At 35.1% G+C, this 22,491-nt stretch overlaps 1 protein-coding gene across 5 annotated transcripts in view; it reads left to right on the plus strand.

The window, feature by feature from the left end:
* Ack-like (activated Cdc42 kinase-like) overlaps positions 1-22,491 on the plus strand; it is a 43,803-nt gene that overhangs the window by 3,164 nt on the left and 18,148 nt on the right. For 2 of the 5 annotated variants that reach the window (XM_028187090.2, XM_028187093.2), the window contains exons 6-14: positions 6,497-6,645; positions 7,394-7,534; positions 10,410-10,569; positions 11,831-11,962; positions 13,232-13,329; positions 15,908-16,004; positions 16,968-17,195; positions 19,506-19,680; positions 21,354-21,436. In XM_028187090.2, coding sequence (XP_028042891.2) covers positions 6,497-6,645; positions 7,394-7,534; positions 10,410-10,569; positions 11,831-11,962; positions 13,232-13,329; positions 15,908-16,004; positions 16,968-17,195; positions 19,506-19,680; positions 21,354-21,436 — 1,263 coding nt within the window. The remainder of the gene's footprint in view (positions 1-6,496; positions 6,646-7,393; positions 7,535-10,409; positions 10,570-11,830; positions 11,963-13,231; positions 13,330-15,907; positions 16,005-16,967; positions 17,196-19,505; positions 19,681-21,353; positions 21,437-22,491) is intronic. The other 3 variants (XM_028187094.2, XM_089730807.1, XM_028187092.2) reach the window with 2 other exon arrangements.

Raw genomic sequence — 22,491 nt, forward strand, 5'->3', positions numbered from 1 at the left:
TTTATCCTATAGTTTTATAAAAACATCAATTTTACAATTTAAAAAAAACGAAAAGGTATGATAAGTACATTTATTCAAGTTTGTTCTAATATGTTCAAAATAAGTTTTGTGATATTACTATCTGTTATAATAAAAACGTACATCCTATATAAACAAATCAATTAGCCGACGGTCGTTGATTTTTAAAGATTTGAAAGAGATATCGTTAAAAATTTAAAACGCAGAAAAAAAAAACTATTTTGAGAGTTGTAATAATCCACAATAAGTTGTGAAACGGCACGATCAATATTTAAAATTGAAATTACGGCTGTTTCTTGTCGTCATATTTATTTTTAAATCCTAATCAGGGTCTTTGTGAATTTTCCTAACGTATTGAACGCATTTATCTCGTTCCGCACACGAATGTCATTTCTGAATTTTAAATCGGGACATAATTTATCTGAAACCTTGAAAAAGTAAACACTGAATACACCTGCTTCATGCTTACATTATACTATCAATACTACAGTAATACGGTAGTTACAGTAGGCAGCGGCTTAGTTCTGCCCCTGGCATTGCTGAACTCCATGGGCGACAGGAACCACTCACCATCAGGTGGGCCGTATGGTCGTCTGTATACAAGGGCAAGAAAAAAAAAACTTTATATTTACTTTTATAAAAGAATCAAGCTACGGATTATTTGGATTCAAAATATTTAAAAGCGAGAATCAAAAATACAGTACGGTCATAATAGTAGGGGAGCCCAAGCGGGGATTTCGGGATTTACTAAAGCGCGGCAGCTTAATATACAGGGGGATACTTTGAACCCGGTTAAGTACATCCACCAAATATGTACCTCATGAATAAGGCCTCGCGTCCAGGATAAAGGATCAGATTAGTAATGTACGAAATTGATTGTCAGAAATCCTCGAACGCGTCAGATTAAGGTTAGTTAATTACATGCTAAAAAGTGTAGACATATTCCACTAATCTGACAATTTGAGAGTGACGTAGAGAAAGGGGAGGGCTACAAAGTTGTAAAAAAAAACGTTATCTGGACATTCTCAAGCGTGGCTCAACTTTTGTTTTGAAGGAAATAATTCAAGGTTAACGAAAAATATGTAATCTGACGATTTCCACAAGCCGAAATAGCAAAAATTCGTCGATAAACTTGAATGCGTGCAGCTGCGTAATGCCTATGTTCCCCTCTCCGCGTTTTTTTGAGCGTGTTTTTTTAAATTTACTTTCTTGCAAATACAAAGATTTTACTTAAAAAACATAGACTTTTATATTTGCATGCTATTTCCTGAGCTTTTCAATTAATTAAGTTCAATGATTGTTTTTTTTGTTAGGTTAGGCGAATCCCCCTAGATAATCGTCAGATTATGAGACAGCACATCTAGGACGTAAAGATGAACCATATATATCTTAATTTGACGCGCTTGAGTATTTTAAAACGGCGAATTTTTTTTTCATATTATAATAATGGCCGCGAGTTTGCGTAACATCGAAATCGTCAGATTATTGCACCGTCCTCGTCGAACCCGTAGCTTGCGGCGAAGGGCTCTACGAGCGAATTAGCCCATAGACACAGCCCACTGAGTTTCTCGCCGGATCTTCTCAGTGGATCGCGTTTCCGATCCGGCGGTAAATTCTGCGAAGCACTGCTCTTGCTAGTGCTAGTGTTAGCAAATTCTCTCGGGTTGAGCCCGTGAGCTCACCTACACACGTTAGGGTGAAGCTGAAATAGCCTCTCAAGGCTATCAGCACAGATAGGAAAAAAAATGATTATATTATTGCATGACAGCTTTATTTAAGATTCACTTAAGACCTCCTAAGAAAATCTGACGCGATCGATTATTTTTTTTCTTATTTTTAACCCTTACCTACGACCACCCCCATCATGAAACCGATCAGATTAACATACATACATTATTAAAAATACGTAGGACATTTAAGCTATCAACATCTGACGCGCTCGAGTTTGTCCTTGCAACAGTTTTTTTTTACAAATTTGAAAATCTATAGCCGCTTCCCCCACCGATGAAAAGGTATACATTATATGATATTTTTTTCTTATTATCATCTAAGCTTTGCAGCCCAATAGGTCTCTATGACGCTCGAGTAAATTCCCATTTAGCATCGTGGACTCCCCTACTATAAATACTGTTACAATAACAATAAAAAAAAACAATAATATTACGTGTGAATTAGGAACCGATATATTAATGTTAAAATTCATTGCAATTTTTCATTTACACGTCTAAGTTTGTTAAAAATTCTCGTGAAATTAAAACGTAGTACATAGATACATATTATATATTATAGTTACATAAAGTAAATAGTTTTATCTATGTAATAAAATGCATTTCTTGAATCATTTGCTCCGTTTAACTAATTCATAATAGTTGAATATTTTCTGTATCCACCTATCTAACTGTTGTTAGATACGATCAGTCGCCTGTGTGATACAGAAAAATATTTTATCGTAATCATATTCAAAAGGCTATCACTATAGTGAAGCAGAGATTCCGAAGAACTCCTATTTGCGTTTTCTATTTTATTATGCGCATTTAAAAAAAATTCTTTAGGCCACGACGGCTACAAACTGTACCACAAGTTTAACTATTCAATACAGTAGAACTGCAACTATTTAAATTTTTAAAACGGCTTAAATAGCAAGGAACACTAGAAAATTTATTTTTTACCTTTAAAGGAAAGGCTATGCAATACACTTCAATGTTGTGCCTTATTCTAGACTCGGTTGATCGCTAACGTCGGACTGATCATGATTTATAAAATATAATAAAAAGACATTAACTTATTATTTGCATAAATATTGTAACAAGAAAAACATCGATTTCGTTTCTATAATACAATCATAATCAATAAATAGCATATGCATGCGTGTGTGCAATGTTTTCTTTATTGATTTAATGTATTTTTTATGCATTATTTTAAAAAAATATTTGCGTTATGCACTTCTTCTCTATATTCTCTATAAGTGTGCAAAATTTTTATACTCCTTCGTCCGCGCAATTTTCGTAAAAAGGGATAAAAAGTTTTTGCTTCACGTATTAATATATAGATTATACGTACGTTATGTACTAAGTTTTTTACGTACGTACAGTTTGTAGCCGTCGTGCCCTAAAAGATAAGACGTCCAGTGCATACGTGTTGAGCGATGCAACGGTGTTCGAATCCTATAGGCGGTTACCAATTTTTCTAATGAAATACGTACTTAACAAATGTTCACGATTGACTTCCACGGTGAAGGAATAATATCGTGTAATAAAAATCAAACCCGCAAAATTATAATTTGCGTAATTACTGGTGGTAGGACCTCTTGTGAGTCTGCACGGGTAGGTACCATCACCGTGCCTATTTCTGCCGTGAAGCAATAATGTGTTTCGGTTTGAAGAGTGGCGCAGCCCTTGTAACTATATTGAGACCTTAGAACTTCTAAGCAATAAAAAAAACATGATAATGTGTATTATGCTTTACAAATAATAAACGGGAATCCGCTTTGATAACGATTTGTGATATGATACAGTTCTCACTCACACATATTCTAATTGTAGGTTTTACCTTATATGTCATTACTGTCAATTTATAAATATGTAATTTTCATTATCCATGTGGAATTAAAACGTATTTTGGGAATTACCTTTCAACTTACCAAGTTCTATATGCCTAGTCCATGTTTGTCCCCCTCTCTTCATTATAATAAAGTCTGATTTTTTTTGTTCCATTTCGATTAATGAGGGTATGAGTTGTTTTGACAATAGAATGACGATTTTTAGTTTTTTTTATTGCTTATGCCTACGAATAGATAATAAGTCAGGAAATGTAACTGCGCTCTAAAAATAAACCAACAAAAGTTGTGTCCACCGTGACATTAGTCGGATATTGTTCTTGCAAGCGAGCACACTTCTTATTTCGATTTCTTATTGTGTTGTCAATAATCATGCCAGCGTGTGTTGTGAAGAGGTGCAGGAGCCTAAAATTAGGCTAAAATTCCAGGGGTCACTTTTCACTAGTAAGTAGTAACAAAATTATAATTATATTTAATGAATTGCAAATATGTTATCAAACCGAGATGGTTAACACTATGCAACATGAAGTCAGTAAATTTTTGATTGTATTTTTTTCTTCTTGGTGAAATATTGAAAAGTACATCGATAAAACATTTTTTATTATAAAATAGGTATATTTATATTGATAATTTTATAACGATAATGGATTTTGCATAATTTGTTTTCTTTTATTTTTCCTGCCGATGCAATTCGGCAAAAAGGATAGCTGCAGTTAAGTTGGAAAGACAAGAATATGATTGGATGCCTGTGAAAACCAGCAGAGTATGCTCTATTCATGCTATGAAACTTGCTGGATGCTGCTAGCCTTCAATTGCCAGAAACAGTGGAGCAAATTGTAGGCTATATAGCCGGCGTTGTAAGCCGAAAACTGCAAACAAAAATCAACTGTCCAGAATGCTTATCATTGCTACCTGCTAATGAAAATTTGTATTTTCACAATCTGATTAATTTGAAAGATTTCGGTGGATTCTCGTACCCATCTGTGCTGTTGTATAAAATATGCACACGCACAGAAACACTAATAGACGTATAATAAAAATACATGATAACGGAAAATCTGTCGGTAATATATACACAGTGTTTTTCTAAAATAATTGACAATGAAGATATTCTGCGCTTACTAAAAAAACAGCCACCAGACAAATAATGACCTTTTTTTTTTATAAAATGTGTAATGGTTGAATTTCGCAGAATCCGTCGTCCCTACATTGCGATAAAAGATTCTTTTTTAATGTCTTCTAGGCAAAAACTTAATAAATCAATTATATTTCGAGGGACGTAGAGTTTATTACAAAAAAAAAACAAATATATAATCATTATACAATTATATTGTTTTAATATTAACTTTGTCCGGCCACTTATTACATAACATCGTCTACGCTGCTATGGCTGCTGCCATAGCAGACATTTCAGCAAGCGCATGAAGCAATCCCTGCTTTCGTTTTGAATTCAAACCAATCACAAATAATGTCTATTTCTAACCTCGTTTGTGATTGGTTTTTTATTCATACGTCGTTTCGGTTTCAAGTGGTGCCACTTTTTTTGTGAAATTTGTTCCGAGTTAGACTTCTTGACTTATTATTTATTCGTAGGCTTATACGCGTAAACGAACTCAAGGCTCATCTGATATTAAATAGACATCGGAGCCAATAAATAAAACTTCATGAATGCGGCCATCTTCATGAATGAGAAATATGTTTAATAATGCATTAGAATTTTTGAGCTATTACCGTTGACCGTATTAAATAAACGTCCGCATTGACTTCAATGTCGGATCCAGTGGTGCAATACAAAGGCACGCTTGGTCATGTCCATGTGATAACTGCAAATAAAAATTGCGCTTCCATAATTTAATTATAATTTTGATAAGCAGCCAATCAGTAGTCTTTGGTCGCGGGTGCAGGATGGATTTCCGATGCAAAAAACTTTGAAAAATTTATCTCTATGCAATTCCTGTTAAATTTTTGTTTTTTTATAACGCCCAAAAATATAGTTAAGGTTAATGACCCAATAAGTACTGGTCCTTTTAAATAAAAGAAATTTGGTACACATGACTTTTAACGAATTGTTTTGTGTTAAGTTTAATTGTCAACCTTTTTTTTGGGAAAACAGTATCGATATTAGTTAAAATTAAGTGGTTGTTATGGACAAATAAGTTAAAGATGAGCGTGTGTTAAACGGGAGTATTTCAGTATTCTCTCGCCTGCGCGCTAATGGTGTATGAAACATTAAATTTGCCTATAGAGTACCTTATTCACCGGGCTTAGCACGTTTCGATCATACATATATTTTATATTTCGAAAATTGGGAAAAATATATTTTTTTAAATTCAACTTGTAATTCTAAAATAATGAAAGGGCATTTTCTTCTGAAAATGTATGTCACTCTCATGCACGTAAACTACACATACTGTCAAATCAAAATCTGCTATGTGCAAAAATTATATTTTGAATTAACGAGTAAAAACATTTTCGTATATAATTTTATATGAAGGTGAATTTTTAAGAACTATATCAAATGAAAGCTATTGATAAATATTAAAGCTATAGACATATAAGTTTTTTTTTATACGGTAGATAGGACTGTGAACTATACGAAAAATTCAATTAGTAAAAATCAGAAAAAGTGCACAAAACAGATTTTGGTTTGACAATGACGATATTATTTTGCCAAAAACCTCATCGATCGCTTTATTTATATGTGAAAGGAAAACAAATCGACAAACACACTTTTGTATTAATTTATGCTATGTAGTAATAATGATATTTTAACTGTAGTAAGTATAACGCCAAAATTAAAATAAATTACGTGAACGACGGATTTTATCCACAACCTAAAAGTAAATTCTCCACCGTTTTATGTTTTGAGGTAAATGAACTATTGTTTTTTTGAACAAAAATATATTTTTATACTTGAAATAGGTAACAGAGCTGGCTCCTCTCCGTTCACTGCTGGAGTGCCTCCGTGAAGTGTCACTCCGGCCCAATTTCCCCGTTCCTACTCTCTGCGAGTTCGCCGAACAGATCTGTGATGGCATGACTTATTTAGAAAACAAAAGACTGATTCATAGGTAACAAAAAAGAAACATTGTTAACGTCCTCATCATAACATTCATTCGTTTACGAGATAACAACGTTTCTTTATCCGAAAACAAATTAATTAAAATCTTTATTGCATGCTTACGATGTGAATACAATGTGTCGTCTATGGGGTCTCCGTCGCGGTGACATCATTCGGTCAACCGGTTATCATACTTATCATTCATTGCTTTAACATATGTAAATAACTTGGTTTTTTTTACGTGGGTGAGGTGAATCATTTATATTCAAGTCGAATTAGCACCTAAACGAATGAGATCGAGAATCTCTCACGAGAAATGATTATTTAATTTCCGTTATTAGTAAACTAGTTTAGAAGTACAGTTATAACGGGGTATCCTTGCGGAAGACGGAAATTGAATATTGTAGTTGTACTTTTTTTTCAATCAGCTCTTTTTTTACTGTAGATGTTCTGACGATCTCATGGCTCCACCTATTTTTAAGTGGTTACTCCAGAACTCAAATATCACAATGTGAATTTCACAACATAACATCTGGACGTTGAAGTTTTAATTATATTCAGTGTGTAATCGTATACAGGGTAGTATACTGTACACAGGACGTCTAAACTATTAGGCGACAGACGCTTGAAATTTTCAATGTTTAACGATGTTCTTAAGATTTCAATTATTTTGGTGCTTGGTTTTACACTTGTTAATACACACATATATCTTTTTCAATGATTTGAAAATAAATTATTGTGAAATGAAATGTTTTCAGGGATTTAGCAGCAAGAAATATTTTAGTATTCAACAAAGATAGAGTAAAGATTTCAGACTTTGGTCTGTCGCGCGCACTTGGTGTCGGCAAGGATTACTATCAGACGAATTATAATGTCAATCTTAAATTGCCGGTGGCTTGGTGAGTACAGACAATTTTTTACTTGTACTTATTTATTTATCAACATCACTTGTACTCTGTACAACATAATACATCTAAGATATATTTGGTTACGTAATTATTTTAAAAGTTATACCTCCATTGGAATTTACAACAGATTAATTTCAGCGGAGCTTTTTTTACTTTTATTGCTTAGATGGGTGGGTGGACAAGCTCACAGCCCACCTGGTGTTAAGTGGTTACTGGAGCCCATATACAACTACGACGTAAATGCGCCACCCACCTTGAGATATAAGTTCTAAGGTCTCAGTATAGTTACAACGGCTGCCCCACCCTTCAAACCGAAATGCATTACTGCTTCACGGCAGAAATAGGCAGGGTGGTGGTAACTACCCATGCGGACTCACAAGATGTCCTACCACCAGCTCCGACACATGTATATATTAACAGTTATTCGCAACGATTTTTTGAATGCAACGACAAATAATTTATTGGAAGTCCATAAGCAAGTCAGTAAAGTGAATGATCATACAATATCAATACACCGCGTGTTCTATAGATATCTATAGATATTCGAATAGTTCTCAAACACGAAAGCAAGTGTAGGTGATTCCTAACATTGAATTCAGTTTTTTTTAATGGCGCGCAATGTAAGACGTTTCTCGCATTAACCGTGGTTTTAAAGCTTCAAGGGTTGCAGCTGACTTGCGTATTACATTGCCGGTTCACGAAATATTGACATGACATAACGACAATAATCAATGATCATTGTAGTAGATGTATATAATATTGTTTTCTGTTTACGTTAAATCTAGTTTAATGCCGTTTCGGCTCCGGGAAATTCCCTATACCCTCTGTACATTACCGATCTGACTAAAATAATAGTAATGAATTGTATTTAACACTAAATATACCTTAACGGGTCAAATGATCCAATTAGAACTTTTGCATTAAAAATTCACGTACCATCTTGTTGCTTTAGCACATTTGACTTCATGACTTTCTTACCAAATAATGTACAGTTATTATACTAATTTTTTTTATTTTGTTTTGTTTATTTTGAGTCATACTTGTCGTATACCGTTATCTACCCGCTATGGTAGAAATATGTACCAGTAAGTGTTGGTATTATTAGTGTTAAATAAGAAATACATGAACTCAATGCGGACTACAACTGTGCGATTGTGAATTGTGCTAGAGATTAAAGAGTCGTGTTAGCAAAGATATAAGCTCAGAGTCCGACAACAAGCGAACGTGTGATCATTATTTCTTCAAGTAAGCACGTTTAGATTGACCCATAAAACACGTTTGCGATAAACGTATCGTTCAAATCAATCTCGCCTTGTCTTGTTTGTTGTTGTCAACGTGTAAAGGACGACCAGTTGAAGTATGTGTAGGCGTGTTGGATTGTTTATGAAAACAAATCGATTGATCTTTAGCGGTGACATATCGCAGCGTTTTTTAATGTTTGCGGGGAATCAATTGTTGTTCGTTAATGTTAACCTGACGTGATAAATGAAATCTCAGCGGGCCCACTATATACGGCCAGCATCTGTCCGCATCTCCTTTTAGGGGCCTCCTTATGCAACACTGTTCAAAAAATAAATATTAACAGAACAAAGCGCACTGATGTTTCGTGAAGTTTTTCCTGATTTTTATACAATACGGTTGATGTTTCTTTGGCGTTGACGGCTAATTATACTGACCACGAAATCGAAATTATTATAAACAAATAATAACAAAGAATATATGCGAATTTGAAGCTTTAAAATTGTGTTGTCATTATGTATGTTTGTAATTATGAATTCGCATTTGCACTGTTGCACACATTTGCACTGCCTTATTGTTTTCATTTTTAACTGAGGAAAGTATATGAAGAACTATATACTCGTAATATAAGTTCTTTAAATATTTCTAATAATGAACAAGATAAAGTTGCTAATGAAATATGTATTAGAATATTTGTTATTCCTGTTACAGAATAGTTTCTTAGTTTTTCTCATGAATACCTTAATGACGTCTTTTGTTGGAGAACGGAATATTTATGTATCTATTTTTTACCGATATTACTGTAAGGTCATGTTTCCTGTTACCATTTATAGTAGGTAGACATAAGTTTTTTGACGAATTATTTGATTTAAATTGAAGTAGCTTCTTAATAAAACTTCAAGTACGATAAACATTTTGACCTCAAATCAATTTAAACGCTGGAAATTCTAGAAATTAGCCCACTGAGTTACTCGCCGGATCTTCTCAGTGTGTCGCATTTCCGATCCGGTGGTAGATTTTACGAAGCACTGCACTTGTTAGGGCCAGTTTTAGCAACACTCTCGGTTTGAGCCCCGAGCTCACCTACACTTCAAGGAGAAGCTGAAATATCCTCTCAAGGCTATCAGCATAGGTAGGGGGGAAAAAATTGAAATTGTTACGAATTTTGGAGTCATCGTGGCCTAATAGATAAGACGTCCAGTGCATACGTATTGAGCAATGCACCGGTGTTCGATCCCGGGCGGGTGCCAATTTTTCTAATGAAATGCGTACTCAACTCCAAGGTGAAGGAATAACATTGTGTAATAAAATCAAACCTGCAAAATTACAATTTGCGTAATTACTGGTGGTAGGACTGTATATAATCAAAAGGTAGGATCTCTTGTGAGTCCGCACGGGTAGGTACCACCACCCTGCCTATTTCTGCCATGAAGCAGTAATGCGTTTCGGTTTGAAGGGTGGGGCAGCCGTTGTAACTACACTTGAGACCTTATATCTCAAGGTGTCTATGGGCTCCAGTAACCACTTAACACCAGGTGGGCTGTGAGCTCGTTCATCCATCTAATTAATAAATAAAAAAGTTGTCTTTTTTTTATTTTAATATTTGAATCGTTGGTAATTTTTAAAGGTGCGCGCCAGAATGTATATTGTACTTACGTTTTACGTCATCGAGCGACGTCTGGGCGTTCGGTGTTTGTCTTTGGGAGATGTTCACATATGGCTTTCAACCGTGGGCGGCTTTCTCCGGACAGCAGATATTAGAAGCTATTGATACGCCTAATTTTCAGGTATGAATGTGTATAATTAGTATCGATATCGGGAAAGGAGCGACATCTCTAACGCATTAATATTTATATTGATCTGAGCCGTTATTTTGAAAATTGAAACGTATTGTAAAGAGTTGTTATAAGTATGGGTACCTAACCCTCCTATAACATGATATATACGTTTCTGCAAAGTCCCGTGTTTTGCCAAACCGTTTTATATGAGACAAGGCTTCTAAAAGTCAAAGAATAAAAGCCAAGTTGACTTGAAATGAAATAAAAGGAAAAGAAGGTATTTTTCTCATTCTAATGCGAGCTTCTCTGTATAGAACTTTTCTAGACTATTCGAGAAATGTTTTCAATATCAAACCAATAATTATTAACATTCGTTTGTATTAATAAAAATTTTCATTTCCAATATGAAATTCATCATATTTTTCAATCATTTTAATCATATAATACTTTAAAAAATGTATGTAGTTAACAAAAAAAAACACATAAATAGCAAACCGAACTATCAATTAATTTCAGTTTTTTTAGCGTATTGATATCCTGGTCAAATTATTAAAGCGAAGTTATAAAATTAGTGTATTGTCATCGGTCTTTGATGCGTGTGACAATTTTCAAATTAATCGGTATCTCTAAAATGACTTTCAATGATTCTGTTGTATACAAACAAACCTACATGCATACCAAGTTAATAAAAGCGATTTAACAATTCCATGTCTGCGGCCTTATTGCTAGCTCAAGTTAATCTTAATATTAAAATTTAATATTAACAATCATAATTGTATAGTTAAATGTGAATAAATATACAGATTTTATATTGTGCTAGTGGTCGTTCGGTAGTCGAAATTCGACTATAATTAATTGAATTTATAAGTTCGTACACTATTATGATTCTATTTTCAAAGACTATTATACTTCTATAATCACAAATTTCGCCAAGACTACACTACAGAAAAATATTAATAAAGACAAACAATATTTAATCTATTCTCAATTTGACCACAGACATCAAGAACAAAAGTTTGACAATAAATAAATAGTATGCATGCGTGTTGCGTCAAATACATGGTAGTGTGTGTAATGTTTTTTTTTTATGGATTTAATGTATTTTTGAGGCATAATTTAACAAAATATTAGCATTCTGCACTCCTTCTCTATATTCTCTATAAGTGTGGGAAATTTCATGCTCCAGCTCCGTCCGCGCAATTTTTGTAAAAAAGGATACAAAGTTTTTCCTTCACGTATTAAATATATAGATAATCCGATGCTTTTGTAGAGATTGGAAAGACCGGAGTGCTGTCCCGAAGCGTATTATTCGACGATGCTGGAGTGCTGGTCGCACGAGCCAAACGATCGACCTAAATTCAAGGACCTGGGACCAAAGTTACTCGGTATACGACCTGAAATGGTAAGTTATCAGATGAAAACGATATTTCATTATTTGGAATCAGTGATTTAAGGCATTTTTAATTTTCTTTATTGCTTAGATGGGTGGACGATCTAACAGCCCACCTGGTGTTAAGTGTTTACTGGAGCCCATAGACATCTACAACGTAAATGCGCCACCCACCTTGAGATATAAGTTCTAAGGTCTCAGTATAGTTACAACGGCTGCTCCGCCCTTCAAATCGAAACGCATTACTGCTTCAACGGCAGAAATAGGCAAGGTGGTGGTACCTACCCGCGCGGACTCACAAAAGGTCCTACCACCAGTAAATATACTGTAAGCATAAAAGTAAATTAAAAGACATTTCTGTGCATCTTTTTACGAACACAGCATGCATAGAATACAATTTAATCAAAAACATCATATCATTTATTTTTTTATTTAATTAGCTATGCCAACAAAGTGATCATCAATTCAGGAAAACTGAGACCTTAAAACTCATATCTCAAGGTGGGTGGCGGCATTTACGTTGTAGATGTCTATAGGCTCCGGTAACCACTTAACACCGTGGGTGGGCCGTGAGCACGTCCATCATCGTTACGAGCAACGAAGCAATAAAAAAAATATATTGTGAGCATCCAAACGGCTTAAGAAATTAAAAACTTAAAAACAAAGTATGACTACTTGTCTCGAGATGCTTTTACGATGTTGTGCCATCTGATTCTATATTTGGCTATTGAGGACGTAGTAAAGGATGGAATCAAGAGTGGCGTGGATCAGGTCGGAGCAACGCATCGGCCGCGTCCCCATGATCCTGCATCCTTTCCATATGCTTTGCACGTAACCATCACTTTTTCAAAATCATCTCCGTCTTTTCTGGCAATGTGTCGATGATAGATCTATTCTAGATAGATAGATCAATCGATAAGTAGATAGATCATTGATAAATCAATTTCATCCATACTACCTGGAGCTACTACGTTCATCCACAGTGCGTTTCCAGAGATCTTTTTTGCCACGTACTATCCGGCTATAGAATGAGCTCCCCTCCACGGTGTTTCCCGAGCGTTATGACATGTCCTTCAAACGAGGCTTGTGGAGAGTATTAAACGGTAGGCAGCGGCTTGGCTCTGCCCCTGACATTGCTGACGTCCATGAGCGACGGTAACCACTGACCATCAGGTGGGCCGTATGCTCGTCTGCCTATACGGCAATAAAATTAAAAATAAATAAAAATTCAAATACAATTATAACTACGCTGTTTGAGGGATTTTTTAACAATTTTTTTAGGTTCAAGCAATATCGAACTTCGTGCGAACAGACGACGGAAGACGCACTAATTATTTAGATTATAAAGTTGGACAGATCATTACCGTTTTAGGAAAAGAGTGAGTGTTTTCGTTTTAATTTCTATGTGTAGCTTGAGTTTTTTATTGCATAGAATGTTAAATGAGCTCACAAGTCGTCTGATTTTAAAAGTTTGCTATTCGCGCGTCTCGTAAATATTTATTCGCTTGGCGTGGGCAGTGCTAATTTTACTGGTGGTAGGACGTCTTGTGAGTCCGCACGGGTAGGTACCACCGCTCTACCTATTTCTGCCATGAAGCAGTAATTCGTTTCGGTTTGAAGGGTGGGGCAGCCGTTGTAACTATATTGAGACCTTAGAACTCATGTGTCAAGGTGGGTGGCGGCATTTACGTTGTAGATGTCTATGGGCTACGGTAATCACTTTACAACAGGTGGGCCGTGAGCTCATCCACCTAAATAAGCAATAAAAAAAAATCGGATTACTTGGCTTGTCACCGGTCGTTTTTGACATTATCCAAAAATTATAAATTGTTAAGTTTTACTAATCTCATACGAGTAGTTAGTTCTTTTAAGTTTACAACCCTGTTCCCCTACTTTAATGGACCCATTTTGGTGTTGCTGCCCCTTGGCCGTTTTTTTGCACAAGACACCATTGTGGGCTTCGGACGACATGCACGGCAGAGTGTTAAGCGACTAGTGCAAACTTTAGTAATCCTTAAACACTCAATGAGCTATGAGAGCTATGAGTGTTTAAGCTCTCATAGCTCTCAAGCCCGTGATAGCTCTCCATAAACTCTATCATCAGCTTTATGTGTTTATTTAAATTCCCGTGTCTAGTTATCAGTGTTGTTTATCTTTGAACACTATGTTATTGTAGGAAGATCCTTGACTTCAATGGAAGAGGGGTCAAATTCAATTCAAATTCAAAATCATTTATTTCAACTTGGATGTCATCAAAAACACACTTGTTGAATGTCAAAATGTAAAAGAAAATGTTAACTCTACCACCGGTTCCAAAAAAAGCCACAGTTCTGAGAAGAACCGGCGAAACAAACTCAGCGGGTTTTTTTTTTTTGTATTTTCTCAACTTTTTTTTTTTTTTTTAAACAAGGAAACATATTTACAGTAAACGAAAAAACAAGTAAAAAAAATACAATTCAAATAAATAATAATAATAATGAAGAATGAAAAGGTCAAATATTCAACTCTTCACATTGAATATTTGATTTCGTAACTTATTCTAGTGTATAGATAACTAAGTGAATATTTTTAGGTAAAGATTTTTTTATATGATTGATCTTCAAAAATTGTCGGCGTCTATTCAAAGATTACAAGTTACAAAAGTGACTAAAAAACTATACCATACGTTATGTAACAAAGTAATGTTAATATGTAAATAAAAATTCGATGGTCGCCACTTTATAAACAAATAGCTCGCCCAATTACGATAAATAAAAAACAGTAATAATGAAATCTATTATACCTATTGAAGCATTGTGATTACAAAATTAAAATCAATTAATCGCAAATTTAAAATACATGGAAATAAACCGAAGCGTGTAGATATAAGCTTGAACGAAGCCAATGTTATTATAATTGTCACAGGAAATCGTTGGAATCGAGAGCGACTGCAATCGGAAATCGCTATAAATGGCATGAGTCGACTCGGGACGGGTCTCAATGGTGTAGCAATTAGATACGGAATATCAAATTCCGTATGTCTTGATAGTATTCGAGTTGAACTCAACGTGCCGCCATTTGTCTTGAGACAACATGTGATCGAAGCCTCAATTTTTCGTATAGAGTATGTATTTATATAATTATCTAAGATTGTTATAAATATGAGTTTCGAAAAATCGTTTTTTTTAATGCGTGAACTATTACTGGTAGTCTGAAGGGCTTTCCAGCTTCGCCAAGTCAGATAGGCAAGCACAGGGTCAGACAGGAGAGGTGGGGTTTGCTAACAGCTGCCCGAGCGCCTCCAAAGGAGACCTAACTTAAGGACAGCTGCTTCGCGATAGTATCAATCGGAATCGCGACCTACTAAGAAGGTTCGTTAACTCTGCCAATGCCGGTGGCAAGCCCGGATGAGAAAAGAAGAGGGTTGAGTTGGGAGTTCGACCTCTCCATCGTAAAATAGTCAACGCCGAATATCTGGCGGCGGTTAATTAGCCGGACCCAAATATGGCTTCAGCGGCCTCAAAGAACTAAATCTCTTTCAAAAGCACTGCCGAGGAAGGACGCCGGCACCCACCATGTGTATTTTCCCAAGAATCATGAGGCCACGACCCTCAGGATTGAGGATTATCGACGCAAGGAGGAGGAAGAACGTTCGTTAAGAAACTCAATTGTCTGTCGTATGAGTTAGGTTATGCGTCGAATTCTTCGAGTGCGACATGTGCGGTTATCAGTCTTTATCCCGATTCTAGTGCTAAAGCTGTAGGCGTTTAATAGTTGGGTTCTGGATCTGTTAGGACGTGTCTAGAGCGTCGACAATGAGTGACTGATCAGCAATAGCCACGATGAGGCGGTTTTCATAAAACTTCGCTTTTTCTAAAGTACCGTCAAACTAAAAAAAAAGAAGGAATATTGATTGCTTGTGTGCCAATATGGAGAAATTGAAAATTGAAAATTTTTATAAATCGTTTTGTTTTTCAGAGGCATGACTAAGAGCTCCTTGTGGTACGGCGTTCTCCCCGGCGGTGCCTGCGGTGTGTTCGATCCTAACCAGACCAAACCATATTCGAAACCAGAGGTAGGGGTTACATTGATGACTTATGACTGTGTGGCTTGTGCTGTGCTGATTGCGTTATAAAAAGTTCTTCTTCGTTATATTATAATTTTGATTTGTATCAGTTTAGATAGCACTTAAAACACACGTAACGGTAACGAAACAAATCATAATATTCGTTTTTAGATACATATAAGAATGTGAACGATATCTTTTAAGCATTGGATCAGAAAAATGAAGTTTCTCAATGGAATTGTTTTGCATAGTTAAATGTATCTATGTTCATTCAGTTCAAAATTTCACTAGTCATATACACATCAGAAATCTGGTCTTCAATAAAAGATTCGATAATATTGATCGTGGAAAGTGTGAAAATTATTAATTTTTTATTTAGAGGCTCTTGTACAGTATTTGTTTTATACTACAATATACTTTTGCTTTTGATTCCAATGAGATACTTTAAAATCGTTCAGTTCTCATAGGGACTAGGTTTCTTATTGAATCGACATCAATACGCAGTAATTTAAATGAAAACAAAAGTCATCAGTTCATGTCATGCTTTGTGTTCTGGCGTTTCGTTTCGCTCTTGTCTCATCGCATACGAATGAGTCTCAAACTGCTTTTGTGTGTTTCACAGGCGAAGGTGTTCATTTCTATGTTGTTCATTCATATTGGATGTTGTCATTGCTGATAGTGGAATGTTGCTTTTTTTTTTTATAATTCAATACCAAAAACCGTTTACAAAGTTAACACTGAAAAAAATTTAATTCTCGTAATAATTTGATTTTGTATTTTACGGCAAAATCAGATTACGTAGTTTAAATCTATTTATATTAGTTCAAACTCTTTCTACAAATTTCGAAACTAAAAAAAGAAGACAATGCTTCGAATATAAATTCAACAAAGTATTTGAAATTTTAAATAGAACATTCGAGAAAAAAAAAAGCAACATGAAGCTACCGCCACCCACCGTCACGTTTTTCATAGAAGCCATTATCGCTGGGCTCGCTATCGCCGAATCCGAATCGTCATTCGTCACGTTCGTTACGTCCCTCCCTACTGCGCTCGGACGCGAAGCGACACACGTACACCGGGAAACGGACGATACAACGCAACATGATATCTAGTCCGCAAGGCGACGTCAAACACACGGGACACGTAGGACTCGACGGCGCATATTTCGGAGACATATCGTTCTTGGACCCGGCCGGTTGCGTGAGTATAAATCGATAACTTGGATTTGTATACGAAACGATCAAAAACATCGATAACCCTTGTAATTTCATACACTAATTGTTTGAATTCGGAACGTCAAAAGTGTCAAGGAGCGACGTCCACTATGACACTTTGCCCTTTTCAATTCCAGCCGCCAAGGGCGACACATCGATTTCATATATTTATGTATCTTTAGTTTGTCACTTAAGGACTAATAAAGATATCTAAACCAATAAATACAGTCCACTATCTTACCACAAGCAACGCTAATATCGATAATATCGACCTTGAAAACGGCCAGGTAAATTGTGATTTTAATTAAAACCTAAAACCTAAATTACGTGAAAGCATCAATAAATATTACAAAATCGATAACATAGGGTGTGTTGGAATTCTTCTCGAAAATGAAAGCAGATCGTGATAATTCGAAACACTAAACCCTTTTTTTTATCAAATCGCTGATCAAAAAGTTGTTTTATTACGATAGCCATTTATGCACTACACGGAAATAATTATAAAAATAGAAAACATCTGATTTATGGGATCTGGGGAAGCCATATTAGCCGCCTTTGCGTTACATTATCCATTATATATCATGAAGTTACTAAATAGAATCAGTCATATCGTTATAGAACCGTTGACTCTGACTCTTGTTTGGAATAGTTACGCGTTCGATTCTCGCTCTGAACTAGTAACTTTGTTAATTAAACATATTAGATTAGCACATATTTGATTTTTGACGTGACAACGTCTTATAATTTGATGGAGCAGGCTGCACGCACGAAAGAACATGACTCATGCGGCGTTACCTCTGAGGCGTTCCATTTAAGGCTTGAAGTGCAAGCGAGAGCGCGCAACGAGCGACAAAGAGGCACATTGTAAAAAATATATTGACATAACTGTATTTATGCGTAGAAATAAATGTAATTTGATCAATTCAATAGTGATTTCTTTATTTCTGAGTATTTTCTTATGACGTTGTCACGTTCAACTATCGTCAGTAAACCGACTTTACAGACAACCGTTTTTTTTTGTATAATTGTCTTGTAAATGTGTTTCGGTAACCACAACACAGGAGTAATCTTACTCTGGAAGTATTTATTGTGGAACGATTATAAAATATGTTGCTTAGTAAACGTTGATTATGTTATAACCAGGCTTAATACTGTTTTTACATCTGATATGATTTTCTCACCCCTATATAGTGATATTGTATTTAGGTAGGTAATTACGTCCTGCCAAAATACATACATACATACATACATACATCCACAAAATGTAGGTATTTTTAATTTAAATATATCAATACACAATTACAATACAACTTTTATTTATAGTACTTACAATTTACCGTTGATAATAAATAGCCGACAGATGGCGTTGTTTAAAGATTCATTTTTTTTTTAAATAATTTTATTTTTAATTCGTTTTACAGCACACCGTCCTTCACAATATTTAGTTACTTTAAATTTCATGTCTACGATTTATATTGTTAGACTATGTACGGGCTTACTTAAATATTACGCATTATAACATACTAAAACACATTAAAGGAACAAAAATAATAACTACATATATAAATCTGAGTTCAAAAATGCAGCTTATCATCATTCGATATTCCATTACAATTAATCGCCTTTGTTGATGGGTGGAGGGTTACTAACATTTTTTTCGATCGAATTTCAATTCGTAATCATTCTAAACGTGCCTGGCATAGTCTACAATCTTCATAGTTTATGACAAACTAAATTAAATTTTATTACCAAGAGTTTTGTTTAGAATTATTTTGGAGTATACGTTGGCTCTTTCATCTGTTACCGGAACAGCACGATATTCATATCGCCGCCGTGAAGACTAGAGATTAAGCTTTTAATGGCATTACTACAATAAATAAACAATTTAACTTATTATATCAGAATTAATGTTCTGTGATAGCAGTGAGCCGGATGGTGACACCATTCTCAAGAATAGACAAAGTGTATGAGTAAATTTTGTAACAAAGTAGAAGTAAGCCTTGTTGTGTATTATAATATGGAATTTACAAAGAACAAAAAACTAACTTCGATTAATATCGTAAGGCATACATACCCAAAAGTGATCTCTTCCCGGTAAAAATTACGTGAAACAGTAATTTTTTTTTACGTTGTGGTCTAAATTTGAAATATTTCATAAATAGCTATCACAATTCAATATACATAACTATAACTAGTGCACAGAATGATTTGATGAAAGATACAATGTATACTGCGCGACAAACAAAAATGCATTTCGTTGTTTGCTGTTTGAATAAATAGGAACGTATGCTTGCAGCCGCCCAGACAAGTGGTGACTCCGTACAAGCCCTCGGAGGACTTGGAGCAGGTTCCCCTGATCAACCCGAACTCCCCTTCACACCTGACCGGGGGAGCCTCGAGTGCGCCTCCGTATCCGTTGCTGTCGTCACGTCCGGATCACAGGAACGATTGCGATGAAGTCGACCTGGCTTGTGAGTAAAGAACAAAAATTACAAACCATTTTCTTTCAATCAAATTTAAATCACATTGACGATTTATGTTTACTAGTTGTCCCGCAGTAGTCGAAATTCGACTATAATTAATTGAAATTATAAGTTTGAACCCACTGGATTTATGTCGCCAGAGACAACACAAAATGGAAATCTTTGGAGGAGGCCAATACCTGAGAGGGGCCCATGCATATAACAAAAAATATAAAAAAAAAATTATGTAATTGCATGGAATAAAGGGCTTTTTTACTTTATTTTTATTTTATTTATTTATTTATAAGTTTGAACATCATTATGATTCTATTGTCAAAATCTATTATACTTCTACTAGCTGACCCGGCAAACGTTGTGTTGCGGTTGTTGGCGGGGATAACTGATCGATTGATAGTTGATCAGTAGTCGACCGGCGAGGGCGGGAGATCAAATTGAATTAAAAAAAACACATAATTAAAGGAACTTGAAATTATAAACTCTGAATAAGAATTTATCGTACTACAATTATAATATTTGATTGCTATCTTGCAACCTTATTGCGGATCTGTGCATAGAATAAAAAAAAACGGGATGGAAAAATAGGGGTTGATCGTATAAGAGTGAAAATTGAGAGTAATATGATTTTTTTTTATTTTAAGGCAAAAATAAAAATAAAATTCTTGTCAAATAAATTAAAGCTTTTAATTAACAAATAAAAAATAAGGGTTGATCGTAAAAATTTAGGGTTGTATGTATTTTTGTATGCTCTATCATAAAAAAATAAAAAACAAAAAAATGTCTAAAAAATAAATAAAAATATTTAGGGATGGACCACCCTCAACATTTAGGGGGATGAAAAATAGATGTTGTCCGATTCTCCACCCTGGCCGATATGAACGCTAAGATTCACGAACATCGGTCAAGCCGTTTCGGAGGAGTTCAATCACGCACACCGTGACACGAGAATTTTATACATATATTAGATAATCACAGATTTCGCAAAGGCTACGCTATAGACAAATAATATTAAAGATAAACAATATTAACCTATCCTCAATTTGACCACAGACTTCAAGCAATAACAAAAGTTTGACAATAAACAAAGAGTATAGAATTTGATATGCATCGGTAGGCAGGCAGCGGCTTGGTTCTGCCCCTGGCATTGCTGAAGTCCATGGGCGACGGTAACCAATCACCATCAGGTGGGCCACGGTAACCAATCACCATCAGGTGGGCCATGTGCCTTGTGCTCGTATGCCTACATGGGCAACAAAAAATATATATATTATTAATAGTTAATGTCACAATTCGGACTTCAATAACTAAGGATTTCTTAAAGGCAACATAGACATTTAAGAGATAATATGGTAGATGTTGTATTAATGGAAATTGTGTCGAGGTGAGCAGCGTTTTCCTTGTCCAAACAGCATCGGATGTAACAACAAATAAATAATTTAACAGTTTTTTAGTGTCTATAACAGCTAAAAGTTAAAAAATGAATTGATTTGGATAGACGTATTTCAATATTTTAGCGCCATCTCTTGACTGTGAACGGTACTGCTTCGAATTTCTTTCAAAGTATACTTTTTTATCTTTTTTATCAGGACGTATTGTTTTCTGTAAACAACACGTTCTGATAAAAAAGAAGAAATTATTATTAACATATTATTTTACGCTGACAGATGGCGAAAGTCGAAGTAAAGCTCAGAAGAAAAACAATCACAAGAATTCGGAAACCACCGCCTGTAAAAATATATTGAATAAGGTATTTAAATTTTCATTTCAATTCGGGCATTTCAATATTGTAATAATTGTTATGTTATAATTACATATTGTAAAAATGAATATTTAAAATAATCTAATATTAAAAAAAATATTCTAATATTTAAAAAAAAAATAGACATGCCCGCTGAGTTTCTTGCCAATTCTTCTCAGGACGGAGGCTAATTCTTGTGAATTGGCGGTAGTTCTTTTGACGTTCAACAAGTATGTACTTTCATTTATGTTGAATAAAACTTTTTTGATTTGATTTGATTTAAGTGAATTTATATAACCCCTATCTTTATTCTTTATATATATATACATAGGCGGCACTGAAAATTTCGGGAATCAACGAAGTGACACAACATTACTATTTAAAAATGTATTTATTGCTTTTCGAAGTATTCTCCGCGAAATTTGACACATTTTTCCATACGATGGAACCAATCATTGAAGCAACCATTCCATTCGGAAGTTGGAGTCTCCAAAATGGCCATTTTGTAGGCGTCCACAGCTTCTTCATGTGATGAAAATCTGTCCACGCAATTTATTCTTTATTTTAGGGAAAGTATAGAAATCATTAGGGCTTAGGTCGGGGCTATACGGCGGATGGTCTAATAATACTATGTTTTCTTGCTCTAAAAACTCTTTTGTGCTGTGCGCGGTGTGAGAACTCGCATTGTCGTGATGGAGGATGATGCGGCGGTTGCAGTTCTCTTTACGGAGTTCAGAAATGACCTGTGGCAAACAAATGCTAGCATACCATTCAGCATTAACCGTTCTTTGTCCCTCAAGAGGAATAGTCGTAACATGGCCGGTTTTGGAGACAAACGTGGCCATATTTTTTTTTGCAACACTCCGTGAGCGAACAATTTTTGTTGGCTTTAACTCATTTTCGAACACCCAAACTCGTGACTGGTTTTTTGTTTCTGGTTAGTACGCGTATATTCAGGATTCGTCACCTGATACAATGTTGTATACAGCATTTGAGGATCCTGCGTGGAATCTTTCGAGAGTTCTGACGCACTAAGTAACGCGAGCCGCTTTTTGCTCTTCACA

The sequence above is a fragment of the Bombyx mandarina genome, chromosome 01, assembly GCF_030267445.1.
Source record: "Bombyx mandarina strain Sakado chromosome 01, ASM3026744v2".
NCBI lineage: Eukaryota > Metazoa > Arthropoda > Insecta > Lepidoptera > Bombycidae > Bombyx > Bombyx mandarina.